At 36.3% G+C, this 27,982-nt stretch overlaps 1 protein-coding gene across 4 annotated transcripts in view; it reads right to left on the reverse strand.

The window, feature by feature from the left end:
• Positions 1-5,209: 5,209 nt before the first annotated feature.
• Positions 5,210-27,982, reverse strand: part of dbn1 (drebrin 1) — a 78,666-nt gene continuing 55,893 nt past the window's right edge. The window contains exons 2-15 of one of the 4 annotated variants that reach the window (XM_055046662.1): positions 26,393-26,448; positions 24,339-24,451; positions 21,058-21,132; positions 17,682-17,825; positions 17,288-17,365; positions 13,987-14,138; positions 13,550-13,607; positions 12,836-12,886; positions 12,483-12,597; positions 11,495-11,623; positions 8,916-9,041; positions 6,444-6,937; positions 6,252-6,351; positions 5,210-5,940 (exon numbers count right to left, since the gene is read on the reverse strand). In XM_055046662.1, the coding sequence (XP_054902637.1) occupies positions 5,885-5,940; positions 6,252-6,351; positions 6,444-6,937; positions 8,916-9,041; positions 11,495-11,623; positions 12,483-12,597; positions 12,836-12,886; positions 13,550-13,607; positions 13,987-14,138; positions 17,288-17,365; positions 17,682-17,825; positions 21,058-21,132; positions 24,339-24,451; positions 26,393-26,448 (1,747 nt within the window). In that variant the 3' untranslated portion in view covers positions 5,210-5,884. Of the gene's footprint in view, positions 5,941-6,251; positions 6,352-6,443; positions 6,938-8,915; positions 9,042-11,494; positions 11,624-12,482; positions 12,598-12,829; positions 12,887-13,549; positions 13,608-13,986; positions 14,139-17,287; positions 17,366-17,681; positions 17,826-21,057; positions 21,133-24,338; positions 24,452-26,392; positions 26,449-27,982 lie in introns of all 4 variants that reach the window. The other 3 variants (XM_055046663.1, XM_055046661.1, XM_055046665.1) reach the window with 3 other exon arrangements.

Below are 27,982 nucleotides of genomic sequence, written 5' to 3' on the forward strand. Positions count from 1 at the left end.
AAAACTAGGAAGATAGAGCACATAACACCAGTTTTAAAGTCCCTCCTCCACTGGTTCCCTGTAGCTCAAAGAATAGATTTTAAAATACTGTCGTTAGTTTACAAATCACTGAACGGTTTAGCACCACAATACATCAAAGATCTGCTGTTGTTGTATCAACCTTCCAGACCTCTCAGGTCTTCTGATTCTGGTCTGCTTTGCATCCCCAGAACCAAGAGAGGATAAGCAGCTTTCAGCATCTATGCACCAAAAATTTGGAACAAACTTCCAGAAAACTGTAAAACAGCGAAAACCCTGACTTCCTTTAAATCTCAACTCAAAACACACCTGTTTAGAATTGTATTTGAAATGTAATATGTAACAATGTATTGTTTATTCCATGATGCATGACTTTGTGTTTTTGTGTTTATGATGTAAAGCACTTTGAAATGCCGTGCTGCTGAAATGTGCTATACAAATAAAATTTGATTGATTGATTAGTATTGGCGGATACTGATGCAGAACAGAGTTGAATTCAGGAGTACAGTAGCCAAAGTAAAATAAATGACAAAGAAACTGAACCTAACAATAGACTGACTACCTTGGTCAAACATGGAAAAATAAACTTCAACAAACCATCTTTCAAATAGTTCAGAAAGTGAACTAAGAAATACTAAACATAATTTAAAATAATAAAACATAATATTACTCAGAGTACAACGCATAAAATTATACTGAATAGATCTGCCCATATGGACCAATACCTAATCTAGAATTGTTTTCAATATTGCGCCTTATACCAATATTAATATTGAATTGGTGCATCTCTAATTTAAATGAAAGAGGCACAATTTTATGTATAAACATTGATTTACCAAGTTATGTATTGTATTACAGCACTGCAACTTCACGCTTTTCCCTAACCCACAAAAAGGAAGAGTGCTACCTTTGTTATTTACATAAAGGCAGTGATATGAAATTTAAGAGTTGTTAGAGAGCAACCAGACTTTCCAGAAATACGGAAAGTAACACTTTCCGTGTTATTTTCCGGATGAAGAAACACTTAAAAGTCTTCATCTCTTCATGTCCTCAGTTTCAGAAAACTTTTAAAGATTTTGAGAAGGAATATTAACATCAGAAAGTGATAAAAGCTTCACTGAAACATTATTTGCAGTAGAGGCAATAATGCTTCTTTGGCAGTGTGAGTCCTTCTAAAACAACTGAAGGAAACAAATGCAGAAGTTCCTTCAGCATCAACCATGACTCGACTCTCTTCATCCAGTCTGGGATGGCATCTGTGAGACTGCAAGTTGCCTGGAAACCTGTTCAGTAGTGTTTACATGTTGTAAAGTAACAGTCTCACCCATCCCTAATACCGCATCACTATGACAACAGCTGAGAAAGGGATGTCCTCTGAGTTGGACTGGGTTATAATTTGCCAGAACAGGACTGCACTTATTTTATAATTGGATTGAAATAAATGCAGATTCTCTTTCTTTGAGCTTGTTGAAAGAGAAGCTTAATGTTTTCTTGGTGCTCCCTCTTATCTGAAGGTTTTGGTTCTTGCTAATTCAGGCAACAACTGACTAATTTTCCATGTTTTCATGTCTGCTCTGGCTTTGCATGTTTATATTTTTACTTATTCTTCTATGCAAAAACATCTAAATCATTTGTGAAGATATGTTTTCAGGTCTCGCCACAGAGTCTCAGTTAGATTTAGGTGTTATCTTTGACTAGACCATTCAAACACAAACATCCTCCAATTTAATGCATTTTGTCACTCTGGCTGTTCTCTATACATAAACCTGACTTATCCTGCTGGCAGGTGAATCTCCTCCCCAGTTTGAAGTTCATTGCAGATTGTAACGTAGGTTGTTCAAAAACAGCCCCTTTATTCTATGGACCCTCGGCTTTTGAAAAACTATTGTTTGCTGAAGGCATGGACTTACCTGAAGTTTTAAATTTTCCCCAATTGGCTTGTTTGTTCTAAAGAACAAAGCGACACCCAGTGGTAGAGCTGGGACTTGCAGCGACTACTTCAGTTCAGAAATGTTTAGAAAAGAAGCCCTTGAGGGGAAACAAAGTCTAAAACTTTGACATGTGAGAAGTTTTACATCTATTGACATTGAAAAAAAAAAAATCAAAACGTGTTGATGAAGAGCAGCATTTAAAAGATTTTAAGGAAGTTGGGTTGCTTGGATGGAAATTATGAATACACTAGGACTGAATCAGAATTAATAGTTTGCAACATGAGTGGAAAATATATTTTTTACATGATGAATGGAACTCTTTGGTCTGCAAACCTGAGCTAACAGAATTGCAGATTGGAGAAAATTGACCAGGGATTAAGTTTTTTAACACGTGACATAAGAATGGTGTTATTTTATTTGTGTTTATGTCATTGATTTATAATAAAAAAGCAACACGTTTCTTTCCAATTACTGAAAAGATTTGCTCGAAACCTGTTGTTTTTCTTTTAGCATTTTATTTTATTTGGATTTTTTGTCTGTGATTTTTCTTCTTTCTTTTCTTTAAGAGTCAGTATTATTGTATTTCGGTTTATTAAGTTGTGCGTCTCACTTTATTTTGTTTAACTTTATCCTTAGAATGTCTCACAAAGAGTTATTTATACATCATATCTTGTCTTTGCTTTTGATGTGGTGTACTTTAAGGCAAAACCTAATTGTCTTGTACACTTTTTGATTAATAAAGATTTATTTAATAAATGTTTGACAATATTGTAACTACTATGCAAAATGGTGACTCTGATTTGTCAGTTGTCAAAAGATACATTAGCTGTTTATAAAATATAATAGATAAAAGTTCAATAAGAGCTGCTTTAACCAACATTTTTATCACTTTAATATTAGGCTGCAATGTGAACATGCCATGGACATCTACACATAACCACACACTCACACAAAGCTGCTCTTATAGTTTTTTTTATTGCCTACAGAGATGTGCAGCAAACAGATCAACACTGTTGGGCCAAAATCCAAAAAAGGGGACCTGAAAATCGATTTTATCACACATATTGACAGGTTTTTAAAAACACATGTAGCTTCCACAGGCCTTGCCTTAAGCCCAGTTTCCACAGCAACCAAACTAGTTATTGCTTAGCAACCAAACTGACAAAGGTGGTTCCTTTGTCTTGGCACAAAGCAAGGAACTAGTCAAACAGTCCTTGGAAGACCGGAAGCAGTTACTGCTTCCGGTATGTGGAGCAACAATGACTTTTTTTTTTCTTTTATATACTTATTATATACTTCAAGCTGCTTTGAGTACCAGATGTCAGGAAAGTGTCAGAATTTATTTTTTACACAAACATGGTGCTCATTTACTCAATTTCTTTACTTTATCTACATTTACATGTGATACACCAGAAACAACAAACACAAGGCTGCTGCTGTGCTCTTTGTTATTCCAACCGAAGGAAAAAGGAAATTCGTCAAAACTAGTGGTTTTCTTAAAAAAATAGAGTATCAATTTTCTTGATTAGCTTTGTGAATAGATGTTTTAGGAGAAATTTACAGAAAATATTAAGATAAGTACTGAACGATACTTTATGTTACTAAGCCATTATCTTTTCACTACATTTGGTTTCTGTCATCAGATTACTACTTCTTCCAAAGTGTTGATAAAATTCATAACCAACACACATAACATGTTTGGCTTGAAATAAGTCTAGATTATAAACAGTATAATCAAATTAGCAGAAAAATACATCGAATAAAATTTAGGTGAAGGACTGACCTAAATGTCAGACATATTACTCAGGCTACTGTTTAGCTCAGTATGCCCGAGGATACTTTATCTCAGTCACACTTCAGTATTTAGATGGAGCACAGAAAGCTGGATTTTACCTAACTGAATTGATATTTTCACGCCTTTTATTTTCAGATTAATTGCAGTTAATGTTTCATGCTTGTTCTCATCTGTGATGATGTCACACACTCTAGTCCCTGACCCTGTGAAATATTAAAATATGTTTAATTTTATATTAGTTTCAAGCTTTTATTTTTATTGCTGCATGTACAGTTTATACACCAAATTACAAGTAATTTTGTCTCCTTTCACCAGATGTTATTCACATTGTTATTGCTGTTACAGTTATCCATCAAATCCCTACTAATCTCAGATTAAGTCCAATATAACTCTCATTATATTCTAGCTCTGAATCTTCCTTGAAAAACCTGTCATATCTCCAACATAAAATACTGCAGACACATAAAAATTGATAGAGACAGCTAGAAGGCTTTCTCCCAAGAAATAATTTCTTGGGACAAAACTCATAACTCATATTGAAGCAAAAAACATTTGTTTGATGCTTTAAAATAATGTCTGTTTCTCTTTTTCTCCATCTGCTACTCCCAGAATAAAGGGAATCACCATAGCAACCACACTTCATAATAAGATTTTCGAAGTGTCAGACTTCAGTTTGTCTGAGTTTATATTGATTTATTACATAAGATTTATATTCCAAGTACAATTAACAGAAAGACCTTTGATCGGCAAAACAAAACAAGAAAAGGCTTAACTAATTTGGAGATAAAGCCAGGACATCTGGTCTCCTGCAGATTAATACAAAGGCAAAAACTGTAAATAAAAAAAAAAAAGATCAAATGAAGCTGAACTTTAAGATTAAAATTAAAAACTAGATTTAAAAACTAAGAAGGGTAAGGCATCCTGCCCTAGGACATAAACTTAAGATTTTTATCTACTGGAGACACTTTAACAGAAGAAATTTATTGCATTTAAATTGAAAATTGAAAAATATGTAAGTATATTTATCGAAACTGTTTTGTTTGTGTAAATATGGTACAGACCAAAAGTTTGAACACACCTTTTAATTCAATGAGTTTCCTTTATTTTCATGACTAGTGACATTATAGATTCACACTGAAGGCATCAAACTATGAATTAACACATGTGGAAATATGTACTAAACAAAATAGTGCAAAACAACTGAAAATACGCCTTACATTGTAGTTTCTTCAAGGTAGAAACCTTTTGCTGTGATTACTGCTCTGTACACACTCTGCATTCTCTTGATGAGCTTCAAGAGGTCATCACCTGAAATGGTTTTCACTTCACAGGTGTGCCCTGTCAGGTTAATAAGTGGCTTTCTTGCCTTATGAAAATAAAGGAAACCCATTTAATGTGAATGAATCTCAGGGCTGATGGTGAGGCTCCAGTTCAACCACAAGGAGGCAGAAGAAGCATAAAAATGTACTGGGACAGAAAAAAACCTTTTAATGTTGAACTCAGTTTTAAAATCATACAAAAGGAGTGAAAAAGATGAAATAAATGGTGCCACAGACTTTTTCAAAGGATTTTCAGTTCAGATACACCCGAATAAATAACTTTTGCTCCATGAAGGTGAAGTCTAAATACATGATTCACTGAGCTGCAGAGGTTATGTTCAGGTATGAAGGAAGGAGAAAAGAAGAGAGTGAAGATAAACATGGCAGCTGTTTTTAATCTGCTGGATTTGTTTTTTTTATTTTTTATTTTTTTAGGTATTATTAAAGCACTACAAACTAAGAGTGTGGGCCGCCGGCCGCACACTCAGCTTTATTGTCTCTAATGCAGCAGTGCGCTACGTGAAATAATCATGTACATAAAAGTATAACCCCTCAATCCAGGCTAAAACATCTGCATAGAAACAAAAAAAAATTAAAATAAATAAACACAGAAAACAGATCAGATCTGAGCCTTTTCAACTCAAATGGTGGCTACTGCTTCCTCTAAAAGATTATACTGAAAGAGTTTGAATGCAAGACCTTTTGTTATTACTTTTTTTTGTTTGTTTGCTCGTTTTTTTTTAGGAAAGAAAGAAATCTGTTTCTTCATGAAGCTCGGTTCCTACTTCTTCCGGGTACAACGGTGATGTCAGAGCAGTGGGTTAGTCGTCATCCTCGTCAACCACAGGATCCGTGTCCCAGCACGTGATGTCTATCTCTGAGCAGACACAAGAACAGAAGCTGGTTTTATTCTCTGCAGAAGACAAACTTCTGACAGACAATGTAGCTGAGACCGAGATAGAAACAAGAAATGACAAGATCCATCCATCCATCCATCCATCCATCCATCCATCCATCCATCCATCCATCCATCCATCCATCCATCCATCCATCCATCCATCCATCCATCCATCCATCCATCCATCCATCCATCCATCCATCCATCCATCCATCCATCCATCCATCCATCCATCCATCCATCCATCCATCATATTGTAAACACTGTTAAGATGAAAAGACTGTCCCAACCTGGAGGCTTGTTATAAAACACAGGCGCTGGCTTAGCTGATGAGTCCTCTGATTGACCAAATTCTTCTTCCTGTGATTGGCTGAAATAGCCCTCACTTGCCTTAAAAACAAATGAGAGGAAGGAAAAATAGAAGACAAAACAATAATGACAAAAAATTGTAGACAATCATCAAGAGCTTGAAGCCATTTAACCTGAGTTCCTTCTTTCAGCAGCGTTTCCCCATTGGTCATCAGCAGCTGCCCATCATCTGAATCCTGTCCCTCCCCAGAAGCATGCTGCAGTGCATGTTGGTAGCTGAGGGTCATCTGGTCGGACCCCGTCACATCCACCAGACTGGTGGGGTTGTCTTCGGCGCTGGTGCCTGAGCAGAAACTCCCATCCATCATCTCGTCAAAGCTGAGAAGCGGCTGAGGCCTGCCGCTACCGGAGGCTGTGCTGGGTGGGACGCTGTCATGGAGAACGTCGCCGTCTCCCATCAGGTCAACTAGATTGGATGAATGGGTGGAGGGGATGGGGTTGACAGTGGGGGTGGAGCTGCTGTCCCACAGGTCAACCAGGTTGTCTGTCCTGGAATCCCATGCAGAAACAACGGAGGGTTCACGGGCCTGCGGTGCGACGCTCTGCACAGGCTTAGTGGACGTCGACTCCTGGACAGGCCGTTTCTGTTCCACCTTTGGCACTGCATCTGGAGCAAATAAAATCATAATCATTACTAGACATTACTTCCTCAATTGTATTTTTTTTTAAATTAATGACAGTTAGGCCATGTAAACATTAGACCCAGAAAACCTACAAATATTGATGGTGTCAAACAATGTTCCCTCTAATTTTTCATGTGTCTGGGTATACACACAAGCTTCCTGAGCACACTGAGGGCATCATCATCATCAGTGTGCATGGCGTGGCCACGCACAAGTATTACACCTGTTATAAATCTGGGATCATAAAAAGTTGCATGGCTTATTAAAAGAATCAGATTACAACAGCAATTTTCATATGTTTGCTTTTAATTTAAGTGATTTGCCCAATTAAAATAAAAAAAACAAACAAACACAAAAGAAAACATTGCTGTTCATGATATGCAAAGTATAAGTAAGAGTCCTGCTTTAGCCAGGGTGTGAAATGAGACATTGCACCTTTCAGACATAACTTTTTGTTCATATTAAAATATTCACATTTTGCACAATGAAATGTTTTCTGTAGCTTGTGATACAGTATAAATTCTTGTAAAATATTTGATTACAATTTTTTCATGTCTGCCCTTCTCACTTCTCCACTTTGCCCAGGTTGATGGGTCAGTCTGCCTCTTCCTTTATGTACTTGAATTCAGCATATTGACTGTTTATGGACTCCATAGTCTGTGGGTGGAGCAGAATGGCCTCATACTTCTTTGCCAGTGTACAAATGTCTGCTTATCCATAGTCAAAATTCTGAACTAAATGCTTCAATATCAAATGCAGACCATTCCTTTAATTCATGCTCTGAAAAAGGAGCATCATTGTGATCACAGAGCTTACTAATAAAAAGAGTAATTTCATCAGTATTTCTGCCATCACCTATTAAGGTGATGGCAGATCAAAGACCAAAACTCAATGAAAAAATGTCTTCAGACTTATATGAAGTTTACAAACGATTGTTAAATATTATGTTTCTCATATTCTAAAGGCTTGTTGGAACAGATGAATCGTCCTTGTCCTAAAGAAGGTGACCCAATCAGATACCTGTCAACCATAAATAAATCTGAATCAGCCTTTCCCTTGGTTTTCAAAGTGGATAAGTCATTTTAAGGATCAATTTTGAACACAAAAACATTTAACACTGCAGAACATTTATTGCCATTATATATGTGCATGACAAAATTAGAACTGGACTGTGCTCAACCTCCATTCATAAATCTATCTATGCATATAAAAAATACCAATAGAAAATTTCAGTTATATGGAATCAATGGCACTAAAACAGAAAGACATTTCCATATATGGGTGATGTGTAACCACAACCTGTGAAGACTGCCACGCTACAGGAAAAAATACATATTTAATGTGCTGTGAATGGATGTATGGCCACATATTGAAAAACAGAAAAAGAATGGAGTGACCTTCTGCTACAGTCTACAGATGAAACTTGGAACAAACTTTCTGTTGTCAGCTTAGTTTGACTTGCCTTTAATTTAGGAAAATGTTGTAATCCATTTGTTTTTCTAAATGTTTTATAATTTTATGTCAATTCTTACAGCTGACTGTAGGAATATTTTCTGGTTGTCAAACATGCAAATTCTTATACATTTAAGTGAGTTTTGAGTTGAAATCTTGCAGGTTAAAGAAATTCCTAATCTGCTGTGTACTTTAGGATGATTTGACAGGAATCTGTAAAATAGCAGAAACCACAATGGGTAGATGTTCATATTTTGATAGACAAATTGTATGCATGAAAAAATGCATAAACAGTTTAAAAAATAATAATGTCTACACTGCTGGTGTGGAAAAACAGTCTAACCAAGTACAGTCAAGCTTTCTGTGTTATTTCCATTATTTAAATAGTTTTCCTAATGGGACTCCAGCTGAATAATTAGCTCCAAACAGGACAGATGTTTCACTGGCTGAATCATCTTTGGCTAGGAGTAAATTTATGCATCGTTTCAGAATAGAGATGTTTCTTCGTACCCCACTCATCTTCTCTGTGGTCTTCCTCCTCCCTGTTAAAGTCCTCTTTGATTGGTGTAGTGACTATTTTAGGAATGGGTGAAATGGCGGCCATGTTGCGCTCTATGATCACTTCATCATCGTCATCTGCAAAAAAACAACAAAAACAACAACAACAAAAAACACAGATAAAAACAAAATTCACAGATTACTTTGTTTCCATGCACTTTCCCTCTGAGAAGTCAAGTTCTGAAAAACATCCAAATTAAGCATTTCTGAGCTGAATTAAACATAATGAAGCATAAAAAGGAATGGCTCCTTATTCACAGAGTAATCTTATGTGATTCATCCTTGATAATAAAGTGCCCCCAAGTTAGGGTGAACATCTGTGGTGCTTTTCTAGTCAGGAAAATGATTTTTGCTTTCGTTACTTCATAATATTGCAAAAAATCCATAAGATTTAAGACTCAAAGCATTCAAGATTTAAGGAAACTAGATCTCCTCTGTTGATTCTTGAAGATGTTTCCCCTCTCATCCAAAATAACTCACCAGTTCTGAACAAGACTGGAGGTTCATGAGGGTAATGAAAGACTCTATCAAGATTTAAATAAAAAAGAGGTTGCCTCAGGTTTAATTTTTCTAATACTTGCACTGCTTTCACTTCTGTTACTGATCTTAACTTTATTAGTCTATTAATTCTTGAAATAAACTATAAATGTAACAACTTCAACTCATGGTCAGAACTGAGGAAAAGTTTTGGATGTGAGGTAAATCATCTTCATGAACAAAGACGTCCAGTTGATTTTAAGTTTATTGCTATGAAAAACACAATGTAAATAATCCTACAAATCATTGACAGGAATTAATTTCACCACCATACATTTTTAATTGAATTTCAGTGTTCCTACACATTTTTCATCCAAATTAGACTTTTTCATGCTCAAATTTCCCAATTCTAAGAGTGTTTCTAAAATTAAAAAAATAAACTTTACTACAATTTTTGGATCAGCAGTGAAGCTTTCAATATGAAAAATGAAAAAAAGTAGATGGTGTCAGTTTTTTTTTTATCATGATGTGTAGGAACCCTGACACAAACACATCACAGTATCAGCTATCACACATTAAAACCAAGATGTTTCTCAGATGTTTCATCATTTATAGATGTCCAATGCACTCTAGTACCTAACACGAGTTCACCATCAACACAATGAACTGTTAATGAAGGAATACAATAAAATGGCAGAACATGTTAAAAAAATAATAGGATAAATCTAATTGGACTAAAAAGTAAAATCTTCAGATAATCAAATAACTATGCTAAACCAAATCCAACCATGCCTTCTTCATAAGTAATTAGGATGTATAAATTAATTTTTTTCTTCATTTCATGTTCTGTCCTGATAAATTATCTGCCATTTCATTCACTACATTATTGTTGGCCATTTTCCAATAAAGTAAAGTTTTGGAATCTAAACTGTTGTTTGTTGTAATGTGGAAAGTGGTCAACAGAAACTGTGTAGTCATAAGTTCAAAGATGGTAAAAAATAATCAACACTGTGGTCTTTATGTTGACATTCACAGAAAAACTACATGAACCTCCCAGGAAACCCACAAGTTCCACTGTCAACAAGCTGGAGACGACTGACAACATGATTTAAAACAAAAAAACTCACAGGTCAATTGGTTGGTCAGGATAAAAGGCAGCAGCAGGAATGGGTTTTAGAGGATGTGTTAGCAGAAAGGTGACAGAGTCCACAATCAGCCACGCAAGATTAAAACAAACAAAAACATCAGAAAGTGAATAAAACATTACAATTATTCTTCAAAATCAAATCAGAACCACCATAAAACAGAAACATTTATAGTCTAGTTTAACATCAGACTGGACCACATCGAAAGCATGATGACGACATCCACTGAATCACAAAAATCTATAAATAAAGGGTTTACAGCTCCAAAAGACAACTTGGCTTTCACTGACGACATTATAGTCAACAGATTAGAACCAGTTTAATTCAGTTAAGTTGTTTTCTGACCAAATAATCAAATAATTTGATTATAAATGATTTCATTCCAGAAGGAAAAAGCAGAAGATGGGCGACTGTGGCTGTGTGGCAGAGTTGTCGTCTTGCAATCGGAAGGTTGTAGGTTCGATTCCATTACCAGCAATAGAAAAACATTTAAATATGTTCTTGTCAATGATGCATGAGATTGTGACTGATTGGCTGCTTGCCTCAATGCATTCTTTTGGACATTGTGATTGGACTGAAAGCTTGAGGGATGCTATTATGCTAGCTCAAATGTGAAGTAATTTAAATTCCTAATATTTCAGAATAAAGGCTGAAAAATAGCCCTGCGCCACACTTTGGACACTACTGGTCTAAATGATACTCTCATCCTGGGAGGTGAACATTTGGAAAAAAATCTAATTGATACATGTTTGAGTTTCATTTGCAATTTAGAATATTTCCAAGCTTTATTGATTTGTATTTTGGAAACAGGAAGGTGCTGTAATTACCGACTGTTTTAATCTCTTAGTGCCAGGGTGGTTGAGGACAACAATCTTTTTATTTCCTTTTTCTGGCTCCTGCTGTACCTACCGGCTGCAGCGGAGGGCTGCTTCCGTGCATATGGTGGGGTGCAGAGGGGCGACATGCCCCGGGGTGGGGTGGCTGTACTGGGGCTGCTGGGACTGTGCTGCTGCTTCAAGAATGGGCTGTCCAAGCGGCCTGGTGGTCAGGGCAACACACAGTGGCCACGCACACACGGTCCAACGTGACAAGAAAACATGGACATGAAGCGACGGACCAGATGTGACGAGACAAAAAGATGGCAGACAGGAAGGAGAAGAGGAAGTCAGGAGGTAAAAGGTTTATCAGGGTGTGTCCAAGCCCAACGAGGAGAAAACCCAGAGTCGAGGGATTCAAATTAGACAGAAGTAAGGATGGACACAAAAAAGAAAAAGGATAGATAAAAGGAGAAAAGGACAGAAAGAAAAGCGATTAGTATAATAAACGGAATTAACAGGATGACGACAGACAGGCAAAGAAGGAAAGTTTGACAGCTTCTATGTGTGTATGTGTGGATAGTAGAAGGGATATGCATAGTTTATGCTGCCCTGCACTGTAAAAATGTTTGTCTAACTAACTAACTAACTAACTAACTGAATTTTATGTATTTAGCTCTGGTCAAGCAGGTCGTCGATGAGATTGTTTCATGTTGTTGATTCCATCGGACAAGCCGTTTACACTTCAGTGTATCGAAGACTTTACATCAAAGGAAAGTAGCTGTATGGATGTTTTGTAAAGACACATTCCTGTAAATTAGAATATCATTGTGAACTTCATTTATTGCAGTATTTCAATTTAAAAAATACACAGATATTTCAGGTGTTTGTTTCTATATTTTCTTGAACTTTGGCCCCAGTGGAGTTTATTTTTATAATTTTTGGCTCTCAACCCCCCCCCAAAAAACAAAACACTTAACATTTTCTCTGTTTCTCAAACGTTTGACACAGACCTACCATAACCTTTTCAAGATTGCATAATAGGTCACATTTAATGAAATGAGGGACAACAAAATGTTTACCGGTCCTGTGGATGGAGACGGGTGAGGTGTCCACGCTGATGGTCATTGCTCTCTCCTTTTGCTTGAAAAACTCTCTAGGGTTCCCAGATCGCTGGGCGATGATCGCCTTCGCCTCCTGGAAAAGTTAAAATGCAGTGAATAACCACAAGTGGGCAGTAAAACAAAACCACAAAGTAATGTTTCTTTGGACTAACTGCCTGCTAATGTTTTAAAGAAATCCTAGTGCTTTAAACTACAGCAGTGAAGATTATTCAGCTCAGTTTCTGTTAGTGCTTTGAGATTTCATCTTCCCTCCTTTGAAAGGATTTGCTGCTGCAATTTATGAGCTCATTTTTCATCAAACTGACCTCTACCTCAGACTCCTTCTTGTCCAGGTTCAGGTCCTCGGTGCTCGGTTCAGACGCCTGGAAAAAACAAAACAAGACATGTCTTTTTCACCAAATATGAAATAAAGACAGGAACAAATACAGACTATTACCAGTAGAGGTCAGTAGATGCCACATAGTGTTCTTTAGTATGAGTGTAGACTGGAGAAAATGCAAAAGATTAGATAATTGGTTCCAAAGCAATCCTTGAATAAATATGGCTGCCATAAAAAATGTTTTGGTCCAAATTCAATTGATGTGAAAGTAAAAACCAAGAGAATCATTTTGAAGCTTAATTAGAGCCCATAATGCTTTAACCCAAGAAACTGATCTGTGCTTATTTAATTCACAGTTTTTAAAGAAACATTGTTTATAAAAATTAATTAATTGTTTTACTTAATTCTAAAAGGAATCAAACCCTTCAGTACTTACACTCAGAAAGATGATTTTATTTAGTATAAATTTACTCTAAAGTTTATGACAATCCCTCCTCCATTTTCAACATGTATATTCCTCTTTTTGAATAAAGTTTCACAAATGCTTCAAACAAACATTGTGTCTCTAATTAATTTCCATAGTGGATGACTGCTAATTTCAGTTACACTTCTAAATGCAAAAGATCACAAAGCCAATAACTGATTTAATAACTGATTATTAATCTGAGCATAAGTGATGATAATAAAGTTATATGACATGACTCACTACAGTGGTCTGGCTTCGCAGCCTCTCTCTAGCCTCCTCTTCCTCCTGCATCTTCTTCCTATTCAGATAAAAGAAATAAAAATAAAAATTATATGCAGATCCACTGAATCTGCGCGAGACAAATAAACAAACAGAAAACTTAAACATTTTAATTTTGCGCTACCATCTGAATGAATTTTATTCTTTAAATGACGTAGCAGAAAGAGTCTGTGTGTCATTATTTTGCTGTTGTAATTGTGTTGCTGCCACTTGCCAGGACAAAGAGAGATTTCTGATCTCGAGGAGTTTTTCTCCTGGTTAAATAAAAGCTGATGATTTAAGGATTCTTGAATATTATATTTATATTGCTTATATTTCTTATTTGTAAGATTAAAAGCATTATTCCCTGAAGCAAATTTGTTTCTGGAATGTGGAGAGGATGCTAGTTGGACGCCCACCTGTGCTCCTCGATCTGCCTTTCTCTCTCGCGGTACCTCCTCTCTCTGTTTTCCTGCTCCTTCCTCTCCAGCTCCATCCGCTCCTCCTCGAAGCGCTGCCGCTCCTCCACTGCCTTCTTTCGCTCCTCCTCCTTCCTCATCTCCTCTTCACGCTGGAGAGCACAGTGACCAGGATTTAAGCAGGTTTTGCGCCGTCACTACAGACTTTTGGTCCAGTTCCTGCAGTAACATTCTGTTTCTTGTTTTTCGGGGTTCAGCAGGTGGAAGCAGAAAGAGCTGGCACCACGTTTGGCACCAGTTTCCAATAATAACTGATGTCAGAACAAATCATTTTAGTTTCAAAAGCCCAATGTTGAAATAAACTCACAGATTTGATGCTTAAAATTGAAGGAAGACCATTTTATCTTTAAATTTATCACCAAACCTGGCAGCTAAGCTTAAGCAATCTGTATAAAAATAAGCAAACAAAAAAGAATGAATATCCTATTTGGAAAGCAGCATTTTGTTGGATTACTTTATTTGATATAATTTAAAACATAGTTTATGCTATGTCATCATAACCAAAATAATTAGAAAATATTTGAAGTTATGTTTCCTAACTCTTCATTGAGTTCTCTTACCTAAACTAACCAGTAAGCCTAACATTATGCAAGAATCACCATTCAGAAACCCCGGATGAAAAACATTTAAAGTTATTTCTACCCTAAATCTCACCGAGTGGAGATGCTACCAACACATACCCAGTCACAGAGCAACCAAAGGATTGCTAATCATAACAAAATATGAAAATATACACTGGTGATATCTTGCACAGGTAAATGACCCAAAACTAGGGAAATGTTTCAGTTGTTCTGCAACTCTAATGTCAGTTCTATTGATTCCCAAAAATGAGCTTCTACTTCTACTCAATGATATGAATTTTGATCTATTTGTACAAACATTGAAAACAATGCTTTTTCAACAGTTTAAATAAGTTTGGGCAAAAAGCTCTGCTTAAAATGCAGTCATTTGTTCTTTACTTTTTCTCTGCATCCACAATGGAAATATTACATTACATAAACATAAAAACTAATCATATCCTTTTTGATTAACAAAGATTTTTTTTCTGAATACATTTTCATGTTCGACTTTAAAGTCTCTTTTTAATTTGAAGGGTACATTTGTTGAACAGCCGGTGGCTCCATGATTCATATTGTCATTTCGTACTGTATTTCATCTGAACTTGCCACCAGTAAAACAGCCAGAGAATCACCAATGACTTTGCTTCTCACCTCTTTTCAATATAAGCTTCACTGGGATTCACAAGAACTATTCTAGACTCATCAGGATAGATCTTAATTTGACCATGTTTTATGATTTTGATTTATAGTATTTCTAGATGTTTAATAACTTTTTTAGGTTTATCATAGCACCTGTGATATTTTAACAAAAATGTTAAATTCAACTGTTGGTAATCCATCCATCCATTTTCTAATACCCTTGTCCCTAACGGGGTGGGCAGGTGCTAGTGCCTAACTCCAGCTGACGTTCCAGGCGAGAGGCGGGGTCACCCTGGACAGGTCGCCAGCCTGTCGCAGGGCAACACAGAGACAAACAGGACAAACAACTATGCACACACACACCTAGGGAGAATTTAGAGAGACCAATTAACCCAGTGCTTCTCAATTATTTTCCGTTACACCCCCCCTAGCAAGAAGAAAACTATTCGCGCCCCCCACTCCCCACCGTGACTATCCATCTCTGCATAACATTTTTTCCTTATTAACATTTTTTTCGCTGAAAAAACTCTAGCGGCTTATCGGCGTGATTGGGATGTAACGTATTTAAGTGACGCGCTAATTTATTTGGCTTCATGCTGTCCGCTGCGAGCATTTTTAGACACAGCAAACACACCGGTCTTTCCTCTTCTCCAACTGTAGTCACAGTGAAGCCAAGCGCTAAATACGCTTCGTCGTATTTCCTCTTCTTAGCTTTCGGTTGACTTTCTGTTGTCTCATTATCTTTGTCTCTCTCCGCTTTTCTTTTCATCCCTGTGAAAACTTTTTCATGTTGGGGGTTGTTGAATAACGGAGGCCATAGACATAACGCAGTCGGAGCTTTTTGTTGACTTAACACTGCTAACCAAGGCAAACCTGTTGTCTTGTAAGTCATGAAATGTTGCACTGTCGCAAACGTGACAGAAGTAACAATGAGAGCGCCACTGCCGCCTACTGTGCGCAATTACACTTTATACCAGTTCGGCCAAAAAAAGCCTGTTCCCCAGGATCACACGCCCCCCCAGGTATCGCACCGCGCCCCCCAAAGGGGGCCCGCCCCACTATTTGAGAAGCACTGAATTAACCTGACAGTCATGTTTTTTGGACTATGGGAGGAAGCTGGAGTACCCGAAGAGAACCCATTCTTGCACAGGGAGAACATGCAAACTCCATACAGAAAGACCCTGGGGCGGGAATCGAACCCAGGACCTTCTTGCTGCAAAGCAACAGTGCTACCAACTGCGCCACTGTTAGCAATAGTTAGCTATTTTTAACTTGTTAGCTTAGCTGAGCAACTGCAGGTGACAATTTTTTTTCTTACATTCTGCTTTATCTAACTCTTATCAAACAGCTCAGACAGCAGCCTAAAAAAGAGCGGTGAATAAACAGTTACAAATCACTGCTTGGCATATTTATGCTATTCTGTTAGCTACACGTGGCACCTTGTCTTACCCTAACACCTACAGATGCATTGTTTTGTTACAGAATTCAGAATTCCTTTTATTGTCATTTTGCAAGAAAGCACAACTAAATTAAAAAATAGCAACTCTTGAAGGCAAGGCAATAAATAAATGACGATCAGGTTTTAGCTGAGTTCAGGTTAACAAACTTGGGAAGAAGCTGTTCTTTTTTTTGTTTTGTTTTTTTTAGCAAATTCAAATCTTATTGGACAGGAAAATGAACCCAAAGACAATAATTAAAAATATCAAAGAGATTATTGAAGGAAGAAAATAAAAAAAGGTAATCTCCAGGTTTCCATATCAGTCATTACAAATTTGACTCATCTGGTGAGAAAAAAAATCTGACACACTCCACAAAAACAAAGAGAAGAAAAATTCTAAATTCACATTATGAAACCTCTACAGGCTTCAGCTCTAAATCTCATGCCTAAAATATGTTTTGAAATGACAAACTACGAGTAACATTCTAATTTTTAAATAATCCTCTTACTATAATAAATCATAGGTATCACTTGAAAACAAAAAGCAAGACATTTTCCTTTTGCATTTTTCTCCTCCTCTCCTTGTATTAGGTTCAGTGTGTACCTTGGCTTGTTCCCAAAACTCCTCTCTATTGATTTTCTTCATCTCCACCTCTGCATTAGTCTTCTGGTACACTGTGCCCTGCAACAGGAATGATGCACGCATACATATTTGTCAACTAGTCATGTAATCAAAAAAGCAAATCAACTCTGAACTCTAATTCTGATGTTGAATTCTACTTTTATCATATAAAATTCCAACATTTCTTCTTATTTTTCAAGTAGAAGGGGTGTATATAATTTCTTGACAAATGAAAGTTATGAACAGGTGTACAAATTCAAGTGAATAAAAATAAAAGCTGAAGGAATACATAAAAAAAAAAACTTTATTATTTCATTAAAAATGTCGAAACTAAAATAAACTCTGACTTGATTTTATGTTGTTCCTGTTTATGTACCACATCTCCGTGCTCTTCATCTCGGGTTTTCAGGCGGCTCAGAACTGGGCTCGCCACCGCCGCTGTCCCATTTGTTAGCTGTTGACCAATGGCTGACGGATCTATGTCATCCAGGCTGCTGGCATTGACAGTAACCTCCACTCCCTGAAGTAAACAGAGATGAAAGAAGTTGGAAAATAATTAATTTAGTTCTTTTTGAATAAACAAGCTGTGGTATCAGCAGTCTGTCTGTTTGTTGCAATTTATTTCTATATAACTTTCTCCTAAATGTGAGAAATATTTCAAATTCTCTGTCTATTAATGAATCAAGCAAAATATTGTAGTCAGTAAAGTAAAGATTTGTCTTTGAAACATTTCTTTTTTTCATCATATCATACGTTGCTTCATACCCCAGCTAATGCAGACTTATGGCAACTTTTAGTGAAAATCTTCAACCCTGTAAAGTTCAACCCGGTTACACAAACAGTGGTTTTGTTACGGGGTTGAACGTTGGACTGTTGTTAAGTCAGCCAGACTTTTACACTGGGTTCAACCCCATTACTTGTTTTTTATTTTATTTTATTTTATAATAACAGCAAATATTAAACTATAAACTATATGCAAAGTTTAAAGAATGATTCAAAAACATAAAAAAGCCAGATTTAATATTTATTTTAAAGTGTATTTTAATAATTTATGAAAATTGCTTTTACATCAATTTGCCGTATCCTACTTATCAGTATAATTATTATGATTCAGACTCAAATAAAATATACTTGCAATTAGTTATTTTAATCAAGGGACAGATGATCTCAAAGGAACTGGAAGAATTTGTTTAATTATGTTAGTGACTTATACTGATAGAGGAATGAAATCGTTCCGTTACGGGGTTGAATTTAAAGCAACCTTAGTGACAAAGGCGTTCTTATTAATGTTTGGTATTTCAAGGTGGGGAGATGTATTTTCTTGGAGGTTCAAAGAGTTCTTCAATATAAGCACTTTTTTGTGGTATATTTTTAGTATCCTGAGATGCCAAAATGTACCAAATTCAGAGAATCACCCAGCAGCTACTTAAGTTAACACTGTAAGTCAAGCTAACAGTAACTCCAGTTAACTGCTATTAAAAATTAGTCTGAATGGTTTGCCTGGAAACCCCTATTAATAAGTTAATTGCAACCATATATTTATTTGAGAGCACATTGTGAGACTGTTATAAAGACAAGTCATTTAATTTTATTTTTTCATCAATAAAGATTTCCTGATCTGAATTGGAATGATGACATTGACCACTACTAATTTGCTGCTTTTTGGAGCTCCACTAACTGTATGAACCAAAAGACATGATGGATGATGAGTGATCAAGATGATCACTCATCATCATGATAGATGATGAGTGATCAAGATGATCACTCATCATCCATCATGTCTCTACAGTGGTAGAGTCTTTTGGTTCATACAGTTAGTGGAGCTCCAAAAAGCAGCAAATTAGTAGTGGTCAATGTCATCATTCCAATTCAGATCAGGAAATCTTTATTGATGAAAAAATAAAATTAAATGAGACTTGTCTTTATAACAGTCTCACAATGTGCTCTCAAATAAATATATGGTTGCAATTAACTTATTAATAGGGGTTTCCAGGCAAACCATTCAGACTAATTTTTAATAGCAGTTAACTGGAGTTACTGTTAGCTTGACTTACAGTGTTAAGTCAAGCATCATGATGATGAGTGATCAAGATGCTGTATCATTTCAGGATGATACAGCAGGCCGGTGGCTGAATACATGTAATGGTGTTAACATAACAACAAAGAATTGAATTGCTTGAAGTGAAGAAGATGCAACAGTGGCAAAATTAAGATGTAATCAAAATATATAAATAGCTTGCTCAAACTCCTAGATTTAGAGTGGAGTTGTTTTAGAATATGAAAGTTATCTCTTGAATGGTTAAAGAATAGATACTGACTCAAAAAAAGGAACTATCCTTGGATCAAGAATAGCAAACACCTAATAGAGACATTAGTTCTGTAGGAAATACATGGCTTTCTAAATGCATGGCAGAAAACTAGCATCTTCACAGTTTTATACTGTATGTTTTCTAATGTTCCTGTTTAACATAACCAATCATGTAAGATTATTTTTTGAGGCTGGATGAAAATAATCTCAGCTCCTGCAGTTCCCTCTAATGTGATAGAAACACAATATGTGGATCCCTAAAAGGGCTATTTAAAATCCTGTCGGTGCAATAAAGTTGGCTCTGTGTGGGAGAGAACGCTGCCACTTAGAATGATGACACTCCAACACACACTCAGCTAAGCTGCTAGAAAAAAAAAAACTTATAAATAAAACATCACCTCTGCTTTACTCTCCATCTTTTTATCTGCTCTATAAATTCTGAAATACACTCAGCCAGGTGTGCAGGGGGGAAAGCTTTATATGTTTTCCTCCACACACAACACCATCTACATGCTCTCAGCACCAAGAGGTTGCTTTAAAAAGAGATGCAATTTGTCACACACCCTTGTTCCTCCTCTTTGATCCTCCTACAGGTTTTAATGTGATGAAGCTCCTTTCACTGCCAAAGGTTTGATGAAAACATTCAGGTCTTGTCTAAATTGACTTGGATATTTTGCATTAGAAAAATTTTCTGAATCCATCCAGAAGGAAGCCATATGTTTGATGAAAAGAAAGAAAAAATCCAAATCAGTTAATTGTTTGAATTAAAATGGAAGAGGATGCCAGTGGAGCCTTCTGTGCATTGACTGAGCACTGGACCAATATTTTAGTCTTTGAGTTAGCTTTTCTCGCAGTCTGCCCAGTTCAGATAAAAGAAAACTTGATTCACGGAACAACTGATGCCCTGCAACCTGCAGGTTAGAAACCGCAAGAGGCTCTTTGTACCTTTTATAGTTGGACTAAGGCTAAAAATGACAAGAATCCAAATGTTTTATGTTTTCAGTGTTTTTTAACCATTTAAAAATTTTAATATTTGCAATGAATTTTCACACACAATGACACTAAAAGTTTCAATATGTTTTTTATATTTGTTTTCCTTTATTTAAAATCCTATCTAGAAAATGCTAGTTCTTTAAAAATGATAAGAAATTTTCTGAAGTAGGCACTTGTCTATAAAGTTATACTTTTCCAAAAAGTTATGTGACATTTCTGGCTTTAAAATGTTTATTTTGGCTGTTCTTTTAGAAAGATAGTTCTAAAGGTTGCAGATCTCTTATAAAAATATTCATACTTAAGTTTTTCCATGAATATGTTTTGTACCACAAGCTTTAATGTATTTTCTTAACTCAGGCTGCATGTTTAAAGCGGTTACACTAATGGAAGATGACTATGACTTTATATATTCTTGTGGGTTATGTTGCTCATGTAAGTTTGCAGTTCTGACCTGGAAGAAGTCTGCAATGGTGGCAACGTGGCTGGCACAAGCACACTTCCTGGCATCTGGAACGTCTTCTCCCACCTGCCGCAGAGAGAGAGAGAAACATTGATTAGCTTTAAACAATCAGACCAAAAGCAAGGGTTGAGTGAAAACCCCAATATTTTATTTTGCTACTTAGAGTAGATACTTATTGACCTTAGTGCAATTACTGGTTCCTCTCCAAAACAAACAGGTTGTCAATTCATCAAACTGAACAAGACACATTATGGATTTCAATTTATTGGTGAAAATCCTAATGGTCCCATCTTATTCCTTTTAATATCAACACATTTATGAATATATTTTAGATTAAATGAACATTTTCATAAAAAGACGTCAACCTACAAAACTACATTTCTTAAAGAATGTAATCCCAGTTGATACTGGGTGTCCATGGTAAAATTTGAACTATGTGTATCAGAATCTTCTGGTGTCAATGAATGTTTTATGTTTTCAGTGTTTAACGTAGGCAACATCACAGACTACAGAAAGGCTTCACGTCTAGTTTTAAAATACAAATTCAGCACCACATATAGTGAACTGAAGTCAAGTTTTCGGCATGTCTGGAAGCATAAAAAAAGAAAAACGGGTCCTACAGGTGGGAGGCGATATGAAGATGTGCACATGGAGAATAAACAATGCTAGGAAATTGTGTTAAGCAAAATGTGTCTTTTCTCAGTCTCACAAACGTCTGTGGGAAAAAATTGAATAATTATAATAAAATAAAAGATCAAGGTTGCCAACCATTGCCAACCTTAAAGAAAGTGTTAAAAACAAAGTCTCCATTTTGTTTGTCCACTTTATTTGGTACACCGGTTTGATTGCTTGCTAACAAAACTTTTCTACAATCAAGTTATGTTTCATGAATTCAAATTTAGACATCAAATTCTTTAACATGAGCATCCGAATGAGGAAGAAAAGAGATGGCAGCTGTTGCCAAATACACTGGCCAAACTTTCCCAGAAACTCAGACTAATATTAACACTGAGTGGCCGATAATTGTAAGTTTTAAGTTCAGGCTGACTATCCAGCAGATGAAGTAAGAAACAAAAGACCACTTGGGGAATAAACATTGATGTATATCAGCTGTTTTGCTGATGAATGCATGGATGTAGGGCAACTACATCCAAGTTTTCTCTGTGTGCCCAAAAGCAAAACCCTACTGGGAAACTTCATTACACCAAAGCTGACTCTGGGCCTAAAACATGATCTGTAATTTACCTTGTATTTTCCTAAGAGCTCGAGTAAAACTGGACTTCTCTTGCTTCTTGGACACAAATCTTTGACTTGAACTCAAAAAACTGACAGTCTTTGAGAAACAAAGGAATTACGTTTGCCTTCAACCTAAGCACTTAAAATTGTAATCTGACTGACACTGCACCAACATTATGCACCATCTTGTATTTTAAAAATGTACCAGGGGTCAAACGTGACACAGTTTCCAAAGAGTTTTATAGCTGCAGTTATACAAAAAACTGCAGTGTTGTTTAATGAAGGATGTTGGCCAAAGAACCAATATAAAAAAGTTAGACCCCAGCTGCACTGAATATTTTAATTTAAATATTGTATTTTTCTTTCAGAATTACTCATTAATTTTCCTTTTTAATGACCGCATTCGACAACAGCTTGAGACTTGCTTTGCTCTCGCTTGGTACTTTTGTTCATTGGTGTGCATCTCAGTTACTGAAACAGTTTTTATTATGACAGGCTAAATGTACTTTACTAATCACAGCTCATTCATACCAGGACAAAGAAAACACAGTGAGCACCAATTAGATGGAAAAAGCAGACTCATCTCATCTGCATTCATAACAATTTATCTAAATTTTATGCAAGGATCAGACAAAAATACAGTTGGAAAGATTAACTCAAGAACTTAATGCCCCGTTTTGGCCCCAGTTCAGACTGGCTTGTCTCATTTGAACTCCATCTGTTGCTCTTGTGGCTGTTTCTGTTGTTTGATGATGAAAAATACCAATGGCTGCGATCCCAGGCTCAATTAACCACCAAATGTCTTCCTGTTTGACTCTTTCAATCACTATTTGCTGCATTTATGAAAGGATCTCTGGGTGAAATTTTTTTCTACTCACCTCTGCAGATTGGGTCCTGGGAACAAACCAAAGAAAAAAAAAAAAAAAAAAACAGGCAGTAATTAAACATAAGCTTCCTTTCTTTCACTTCTTTCTCTCTTTTGTTTCTTTCTTTCTTTTTTCTCTGTCATTATGTACTTGCTCAGTGAGCCCCCGCTGCTGTCAGGTTCACAAAGTAAAACATTCATCTTGAAGCTCCCAGGAGTCCAACTGTGTTCAAATGCTCTTAACACGCTTTACTGAGAGTTTCACTGAGAAAGAATGAGTTTGACTTCACAAATTATTCATGTCTTCTTTTTTTGTCACCTATATTTTATGGTTGATTTATGTTTGTTAATTTGGCCTAATTATCAAAAAGTTGTTATTGGCTAATTAAAACACCAGCATCAAATACATAAACGACACTTTCACTAGTGTCACATTTTCTCTACTCCAGATAGAACAGTATCCTTACTGGATGTTTATTGTTTCACTTTATTGAATAAGTCTACAAACAAACCCAAAGGACAAAAATCCATCTATAATAAATGGTGTATAATTGTAGAACTTCTCTTTATCAATGCAGTGAAACTTACAACTCATTAAGCTATATTTATTGCTGCACTAAGTGATTAACACAATCAGCATCAATAACCTGTGAAGTAATTAGTGATATATTCACTATTATTAAAGTTTTCATGCCTGTAAAAGAGCTGCCTCAATCTTGTTCAGTTTAGAGATGAATTCTTGAACTGAAGTGACATGGTCAAAAGATGAAACACACAAACAAACTCAAGAAAGTAGTTGTTGTTTTTTCATGTGTCACCTGTTTCAGTCTCCAGATTGTTTAGATTTTTCCAAGAAAAATCTAAACAAAAGTGTGTTTTATGGATTCTTGTTAGGACGTTAGGTTTTTGTTTTCTATGTATTTAAAACCAAGTAGAGCAATCACACATATTGAAATCTAGGTTATTGTGAAAGCATGACAACACCTTGATGAATCAATCTATCAGATCTGCAGCAGCTGTGCACTGGATTATGTTTAGATCAATCCCTGAAAGATAAGCTACCAAATTCAAAATGTGCTGTGAGTCCTGGACATCCGTCTTTCAACACACCAAAGGATATGTCTGCCTCACTTCCCCTCACAGCCTCTCTTCCCCTCAAACAGCGACTCACCCAGTTGATAAGGATGTATCGTGGCAGAGCGGCAGTGGGCTCCTTCAGGCTGCAGAAGCCGTACATCACACTGCTGTTGTCGAAGGTCACTGTGATCTCTGCCAGACCTCCTCCTGCAGGACAGAACAGAGGAGAGGCTTTTTGTTACTCTTGCTTTGCTCAGGTGTCTGCAACCTGATGCTCCAGAGCTGCAAGTGCCTCTTTGGACCTTCCACACTGGCTCTGTGGAAGGTCCACAACATGCAATGATTCTACCAAATAATATAAACTCAGTAGAGTTGTTCCAACTAGTTACCATCACCAGGTTTCACCAACTCAAATTTAAGATCTTTTTCAGAGCATTATGAATTCAAATAAGACCTCCACAGAAATGTACAAACTTTGTCCAGCCAACAGGCAATAAATTTGCATCCACCCAGGTTAGACACAAAAATGAGCTAGCTAGGTAAATATACCTTATTTTGCTAATAAGCAGCTAGCCTAAACTGCCTCAAGTCACAGAATGCCATGAAGACATCTGAGTCCGACTCACAATTTCCAGTGACAGAGAAGTCTCACTAAAACAACAACATAGAATTGATGAGATGAAATAGCCCTGTCAAGATAAAATTAACATAAACATACTTTTCAAAAAGAAAATAAGCCATTTTAGGACCTTACACATAGATAGATAAATTTAAGACTTTTTAAGTATGAATGGACACCCCGATATTCCTGTGTCCAAATGGCTCAAAGTCCAGACCAAAGTTCAGTTGAGAATCTCTGTCAATACTTTTAACATTCATGTTGACAGATGTTCTCCATCCAATCCAAGCTCAAGATATGCAAAGTTGCTGAAACCCCCAAATGTTTGGCGGTAAGACCTGGGGTATATAAAACAAAGAGCCACATTTTGAGGAGAGATTTGTATAATTCTCCTTCTGCAGTGCACTACTTAGTGTTGATTTGTCACAAAGAATCCCAGTAAAACACATTCAGGTTTGCTTTGTAATGTGTCAAGTTAAAACAGCATATAAAAACTCTCGCTCTTTGGGTATGATACAAAATGTATCATACCTGTTGTATCAGGTGTGATACAGGTATGCTGTGTGATACAACAGGTATGCTGGTTGAAGCAGACAGCTGAACTTCCTGGTTCTGGTTTAGCTTTATAGGTCTCTTCCAAATGAAAGAGTATTTGTGTATTTGCTTCTGCTCTCTCTACACCCTTGGCACAGACACAGCTGGAGTTTACATCTAAATGTTATTGAAAGCAGGATAAAATATGGTAATGCTTCTCTATACTGCGCAGAAAGGCACTGTTGTGTAATACAAACAAAAGCAGGAGCTTCTTTTCAGGCTGAAAGCAAATACGTATACCTGTGTAAATGTAAGATAACAGATTTGCTTTCAGTGATCAGATTTGCTTTCAGGGATCTGGTGATGTAGAACATTCTATAGGAAACACGAGCTTCAGTAGTTTTCTCTCCTCTGGTATTGAAGCAATTGGTCCATATGCACATTTGCTAATTTATGAGGAACCATTCACACAACAGTTGCAGTGTCAACATGGCACCATGAGTCGAGAATGAATCAAATATAAAGAAGAAGCCTTGGTCTGTTAGCAACAGTGTACTACAAAAACAGAATATTAGCAAGTATTTTTGATTTAGTGTCTGGTGCAATTATGAGAAAACATGGGAAAATGATTCAAGTGAAATAATCTACCAGTTCAACTAATATTTTTTAATCAATACAAATAATTCCTTTGTCATTACAAGGTAATGACAAAGGAATTATTTACTTAAAACAACCTTCTATATCTTGCTTTAAAGTTACTTGTAAGTTAGTTTTGTCTTATTTCAAGTTTACTAAGATAACTACACTAGAAGATCAGAAATATTTGGTAATGTTTGACGTTTCGATGAAGAACCTGGAGAGCTTATCAGCTTTTGCGCCTCGCGTCTAATTTTCCATTTAAAACATAGAAATTACAACAGTGATGTGTTCCTCCTGAGGGAGTCCTAGTAGAGACCACAAGTGTGAGGGGAAATAAAAGAGATGGAAACGCGTACCTCCGGATGCAGCCAGTGTCAGGTCATTACTCTCATCCTCATAGGTGTATAAGGCCCTGTTGAAACACAGAGAGGGGCTGGTGATTAGGCAAAGATTCATTAGAAACACAGCAGTTACAGGAAATCACTGAACTAATCAGTAACTTCCTGATAAAATCCCAGAAAAGGTAGAAACAGACAACACATTTGTTTATGTATGTTTAGTTAAAGAAGAGTAAAACTTTGAAATTTTTACTTCACCCAGACATATTCAAGAATTTGTTAATAATCTGTGGCTGATGTCAGAATAAATGGAATGATAGGTATTTTCTCAATGATAGGTATTTTCTCAACCTACATAAAAAGAGAACCACAGACAACGTTAATTTTAATCAATTCTTCTGCAGAAGGAGAAGACACAGAAGAGCTACTTCTTCCAGCAGCTTTCCCATGTGTTCTGCCCTCTGTCTTCAGAACTGGTCTTCTATTGAAGAAAAGAAAGGGGTGCTCTCCTGATAAGGAATGGAGGAAACACAGGATGCAACCCAGTTTTATGACTGAGAAGTATCTCAGAAGTCGTCCTAAGACCAGCCGCAAAAAGATGCTGGAGGTTAAAGAAAGGTTACACACTTTAGCAAATTCCTTTTCTCACTGAGGTGAGAAAAAACTAAACTAACCTGTATAGGAAGAACAAACTGGTAACTACTTATGTAAGAATAAGAAAACATAATTATAATTTTCATTTAATAAATATCTTCTAAAGTCCATCAGAAGGAGACAGTACATTAAACTCATCCTGGAATTGAAGTGAGAGACCTGACATCGAATCCTAACATCTACCCACCATTGTGTGTACATATGTGACCTTTATGTATGCAGGTATGTCTCATTAAGATAAAGAGTCTCTTGACATGAGAAACCTGGCCAAGACTGATAGGTATATTACAACCACAATTTCAAATCAAAACTATAGATTTGAAAACCCAGTTCAAATTCAAATGGATGGAAAAAAGTAAGTCATTAAAGTAAAATATGATTAAAATACAAATTGATATTAGTCAAAGGATCTGCAAAAAATACATTATTCACCAACTAACTAAGAGTGACCTTAAATACATTAAAAATACCCTTTCTTTTCTGAACATTTTTACATCTTTTTCATATCACTTGCTGCCTTCGTGTTGCTGTAAACAGTCTTTGTAACCCATTCATTGTATAGCTCTGTGATGTAAACATGATCTAAAGTCAGTTTCCTTCAATTTGATCAATTACTGCCTATTACTGCTGCCTGTTCTATGCTATATTTGTTTGTCATTTAAAGAATCTTAATTTTTTAAAATCAGATTTAGTCTTTGATTCTTTTGTAGATAAACCTCTCCCTGCTTATATGACCTCCATGAGAGGTTCTAGAAAAGTATAGTTTGAATTGCAGACTGCTGGCCTCTGTTCCACATTAAACTGCATGCCATGTGCTTCTGTGTGAGGATTATCAGCCAACCTCACACTGTGTGAGCCCAACGCTTTAGTTTGGTCATACTCTGACTTCCTGCTGACCTCAGCTCGCCTCCCTGCATCCTATTTATGCAGAATTACTTTGCAGCTTTTGTCTTT

This window comes from Poeciliopsis prolifica, unplaced genomic scaffold, assembly GCF_027474105.1.
Source record: "Poeciliopsis prolifica strain line A6 unplaced genomic scaffold, Auburn_PproV2 SCAFFOLD024, whole genome shotgun sequence".
In the NCBI taxonomy this organism is placed as follows: domain Eukaryota; kingdom Metazoa; phylum Chordata; class Actinopteri; order Cyprinodontiformes; family Poeciliidae; genus Poeciliopsis; species Poeciliopsis prolifica.